Source organism: Limulus polyphemus, unplaced genomic scaffold (genome assembly GCF_000517525.1).
Source record: "Limulus polyphemus unplaced genomic scaffold, Limulus_polyphemus-2.1.2 Scaffold650, whole genome shotgun sequence".
Lineage (NCBI taxonomy): Eukaryota > Metazoa > Arthropoda > Merostomata > Xiphosura > Limulidae > Limulus > Limulus polyphemus.
The window spans coordinates 441,611-446,442 of record NW_013666260.1 but is presented as its reverse complement, the minus strand read 5'-3'; the positions used below and the strand labels follow the sequence as shown (position 1 = coordinate 446,442).

The 4,832-nt window shown below is 34.9% G+C and overlaps 1 protein-coding gene across 1 annotated transcript in view; it reads right to left on the bottom strand.

The window, feature by feature from the left end:
* The window catches only part of LOC106459706 (xylosyltransferase 2-like), a 55,461-nt gene that overhangs the window by 32,009 nt on the left and 18,620 nt on the right, over positions 1–4,832 (bottom strand). Inside the window, exon 6 of the mRNA XM_022386230.1 lies at positions 3,623–3,750. Coding sequence (XP_022241938.1) covers positions 3,623–3,750 — 128 coding nt within the window. The remainder of the gene's footprint in view (positions 1–3,622; positions 3,751–4,832) is intronic.

Below are 4,832 nucleotides of genomic sequence, written 5' to 3'. Positions count from 1 at the left end.
CAAGCTCTAGTGAAAGAAGGAGTAGGAAAAATGGAGTCTAAATTCTCACAGAATATCCCAGTTCAGAATGAAAATTCAAATCAGCACCTCCTGGAGGTCACAGACAGCTTCCCTGAAGAGTGGCTCACCCCCCAGACACAAAGCATCTTCAGCCAGAATTGTAGAGTCTTGGATTGGGTACTAAATGAGTGGAAGTGAGTAGCAAAGGGGAGGTGGAAAAACAGTGATAGAATGCCCATAGTGGGAACAAATCCAAAGAAAACATCAATGGATGAATAAATCACAATATGGTATAGATCCAGGCCTAGGTGAGGGAGTCAATCCATCATCATGGACTAAGCTTTTGAGACACGATAGATTAACTGAATGTGGTAGTCATGAGCCCAAAAGAAAATGTACAGAGCCAAGAAAACAGAAATCCTAGAAGCAAATGCCTCCCTGTCTGAGGAAGTAAAAAACAACGGAGGTGTCTGAACTGAGCATGATAAGAAATGCAGACAGACAAGACTGAAGATGATGGCAGGCCTGCAAGCAACCATAAGCTCAAGGATGTTTAGAAAGATAAATCTTGCCTTTGGAGACCAGATGTTGGAAATGGATCTGGTGTTCAAAACTGCACCTCACCATAACAAAAGCAGTGGAAAGGTGAGGTTGTATGATTGTTTAGCATCAAGCACATAACCAAAAAAATGTAGCACCTGTGCAACACTCACCATGGGTATGGAAACCCACATATTTAAGTTGAAGGATTTTACAGACTGACTTCTGAGTCCTGAAGTCTCCAGACAGATGCAAGTCTGGGTAAGGTAGGAGAAGAAGGACATCCAGGTTCATGAGGGATCAAGTAAGAGTTCCCTCGGTTCCAAATTAACAGTTTCTCATTTTTTGATGGATGATCGATTTGGGTTCTCAAACACTTTCTCCACATCCTAACTTATATGACCACCTTTCACATTTGTCTGCAGTGGTTGAACATTTTGTTCACAGTTCTTCCCTTTGAGTTTGCTATGGCTCCATCTTTTTTGCAATGGGTCAGATGGGAACCAAAGTTGGGTCAAGTGGGACAGACTGATATTTAGCAGATAACCTCCTATTTTTGTGATAATGATAAAAAAAATGGTAGTAAAACTCCACAAGAAGGTTGATAAATCGTCTTTTGGCAGTTGAGACAGGTGAGGTGGATAGTAAAGGTACAAAAAATAACCCTGAGAACTGCAGAACTCAATAGGCTATAGCAAAGAGAGTCCACCAATGGTCAAAGTGGAAGAACAGAGCTTCCACAGGACCACTGCAACATGGTGGCACCAGAAACAAATTTCTTCTAAGATCCATGATGGTCAGCCAGCTCTCAAAGAGAAGGGGGACAGTGGATAGTAACAAAAAAAACAAGGAACAGAAAAGATAGCAACTCCACAAGGTCATATATGCTGAGAAACCTGGTTGGGTCCCTGGTCCCAAGGGCAAGAAACCAAAATGAGTAGAAATGACTGCAAAAGAGCAACATCAACTCAAGATACTGATGTATAAGAAATACCAAAAAAAAAAAAAACACATCCCAAAGAAAATGTGTAAGACAGATCCTAGAGAGGATAATGAAGAAAGTAAAAATCAAAGTAAAGCAACATGACAAAAGACACTCCAGAAACAAGTATATCAAGGTAACCGGGACAAATGGAATAAAACTAAGGGCAGGATTTAAAACAGGTATGTGCAAGTTGTCTGAGTAAAGATGATATGGTCATGATGAAAAGCCTCCAAATGAAGAAGTATGAAAATGAACAAAGATGTTGAAGAAAAGAAGAAGATGAGTAAATGGAGATAAAGAAAAGGGATAGAAAAAAGAGAAAATCATTAAACAAAAATAAAAAATCAGATAAAGGAGGATCATGCAAAAAGGGAGCCTGAGATTCAGCAAAAAATTACTGGATGAAAAATAAAACAAAAGACACATACCTGTGGAATCCAAGCAGTGGAGGATAAAGGTGGCACTACCTGATCCATGTCAGAGAGAGGGAATGAGAAGCAAAAACAGAAATGGAAACAATGATGGTAAAATACTCAGTTAAAGTAAAAAAAAGCAAGAGGTTGGGAATCCTGGATCCAAGATCAAAATGGAAGTAGCCACCTGGTGCACCAAGGCCATAATATTACTGACCATCAGAGTGTCTCTAGTAACCACTGCAGTATTGGTTGGTTCATGTTAGTGAGTGTTTAAAACTACAAATGATGTCAGAATCATAGGAACGTGAATGCACAATCCAGTTAAACCACAAAACTAATGTTTTGATGGCCTTTTTTTGTATTAGTCAGAAAGAGAGTCAATCAGGTATGGTAATGATGCATAAGCTTAATGAAAACCTTGAAAGTAATAGACAAAACCTATGTTGAAATAAATAAGTGGAACAGACATTGGGACATGTGTTGCCAAAAGTACAAGGTTTATTAAAATAAAATAAAATTGAAAAGAATGCAGATGAAAGTTCTAACTGATAATTTTAAAATTTAGTATTACTGTTTCAGATAATAATATAAGTGCACAAATTCTGGTAAATCTTATGAAAAAATTTGTTTTAAAAACAAGCAGTGCCAAAGAAAGAATAGGTCTGTATTCACATGCTAGAGCTTATGAAGATTACTGCATTTATACGATGTGTTACCCTCCTATTGGTGAAGAGCTATAGCCGAAAGAAGATGACATAACAGTTTTGTTTGTTTGTTTGTTTTTTTAATTGAGCACAAAGCTACACAATGGGCTATCTATGCTCTGCCCACCACGGATATCGAAACCCGAATATTCTAGCGTTGTAAGTCCACAGACATACTGCTGTGCCACTTTGGGGGCTGACACAACAGACTGGCACAATAAAAGTGTAGGGGTGGGAGCTTTGTTAAAAGCTTGTGGCATGCACAGGAATTTACAGGACAGTGTGCATGAGGTAATAGCTCTTTATGGTAAAGAGAGGTGAGTAGCATTACTTAATGTGAAACTCTTTATTGGAGCACAATGAATAAAACTGATTTCTGTGTACATGAAGTAGCAGTACTACATAAATATTTCTGCATCATTATATATATATATATAGCAGCATATAAGTAGAAACATTATGAATGAATTGAACACATTACAAAAATCATTCTTTTCTTATTTGCAAGAAAAATCACTTAAGTTTTTTTAAATTTTGTATTATTCTCTACATATACAAATCTAGAAATTATTAACTTCATTAGGATTACTTTAAGCTTATTTTAAAGACATACATTTTAGGTATTAAAAAAGAAAGATTTATATTTACATTTCATTTTTCTTCATATCAGTGACTTGCTTGATTATCAGGAGTGGAAGTGGGACTATGTGTTAAATCTCAGTGAAAGTGATTTTCCCATAAAGTAAGTGTTTTTATGTGAAAACTGTTTTGAAAAGCTTTTGTGTCGTAATATTAAAAGGAACATATCGTCAGTTGTTCTGTCATATTTAATGTTGATTTTGAAATAATTCTTCAAATTGTATCCACTTATGAAAATATTTTAAACAGATAAAAATAGAAGTTGTTTATCAGATTCAACAGGTCAGTGTATTGTATTTTTACATTTTTCAGTCACAAACACTAAATTACATTGTTACCTACAATGAAGAAGCATTTTAAGCAAGCTCGCTCCTCCCCAGATTGTAGAAAGCCTCCAACGAGACAGACGGATGTTGTGAAACTTCTTCTCCAGAGGCAAAAGTTCCCGGAAAAGGTAATCTTGACGCTATATGTAGTAATCACAAGTCAAATATATTTAATGTAATATTATCATTACACTGTCTTTTTTCCTGTTATAATCATCCAAGGAATTGATTTTATTTATGTTTGCTTGATATACAAATATTTTTTTTAACATGAAACTATCCACCAAGCAATCTAATATATTTGATTGTGGAATACTTCAATATTTCTAAAATTAATGTTGGATTAACGAAAACTTCACACCCCACCACTGTATATTTCCTTGGTTTGCTGGAAAAACTTAACACAAACTCAACATATTAAATAAGTTTGAAAAGCACTGTCCATCATCTATCATTTAGAAATTATTATATGTTTGTGTAAGAGAAATTTGTCCCAGAACACTGGTGACATCAAATTGGACATTTAAGAAAGCCTGGCCCTAAATGTTTAATAAAACAAATGAAAAACATGGTAAAAAGGTTAAGGAAAACATATTTAAGTGAATAAAGTCCACTTTTCAAAGCTGTAAACATAACATCTGAATAACAGACAATCAGCCCCCATGGTTATAAATTATCACTCAAGTAATCACTTTTAAGTAAAAAGCCAAGAAATCTCTGATTGGGAAAGACTGAAAGTGTGATACAAAGTGCACTACAAAAATGAAATATCATTATTGTATTAAATTAAATGGTTAAACAACATATTCTAGCCTCTAGGATAGTGAAATGCAGCAATCATCAGTTCAACAGAAAAAAAATATGAGCTTGATTTAGGCTTAATAAGCACGTGTATGTCCAGGAGATAAAAAAGAAAACATACCAAATGAGAAAACCTCCTAGTAAAGCTAATATTGCTGAGGCAACATAACATTTACAAATTCACAAAACATATTTAAGTGGTACAAATATATAACTCAATACAATTAATATTAACTTCTTAACAGAGAAAACTACGTCTTCAATAAAACTAAAATTCAACCTATTAGTGAGTATAGCTAATCAAATACATTCTTATTTATAAAGGTTAAAATGCATAATTTCATCAGTTGAATACCATTGCTGTTGACGATATTTTCAGCCATAAGCATAATAATATCTCACTAGTTTTGGCCAACTTAGA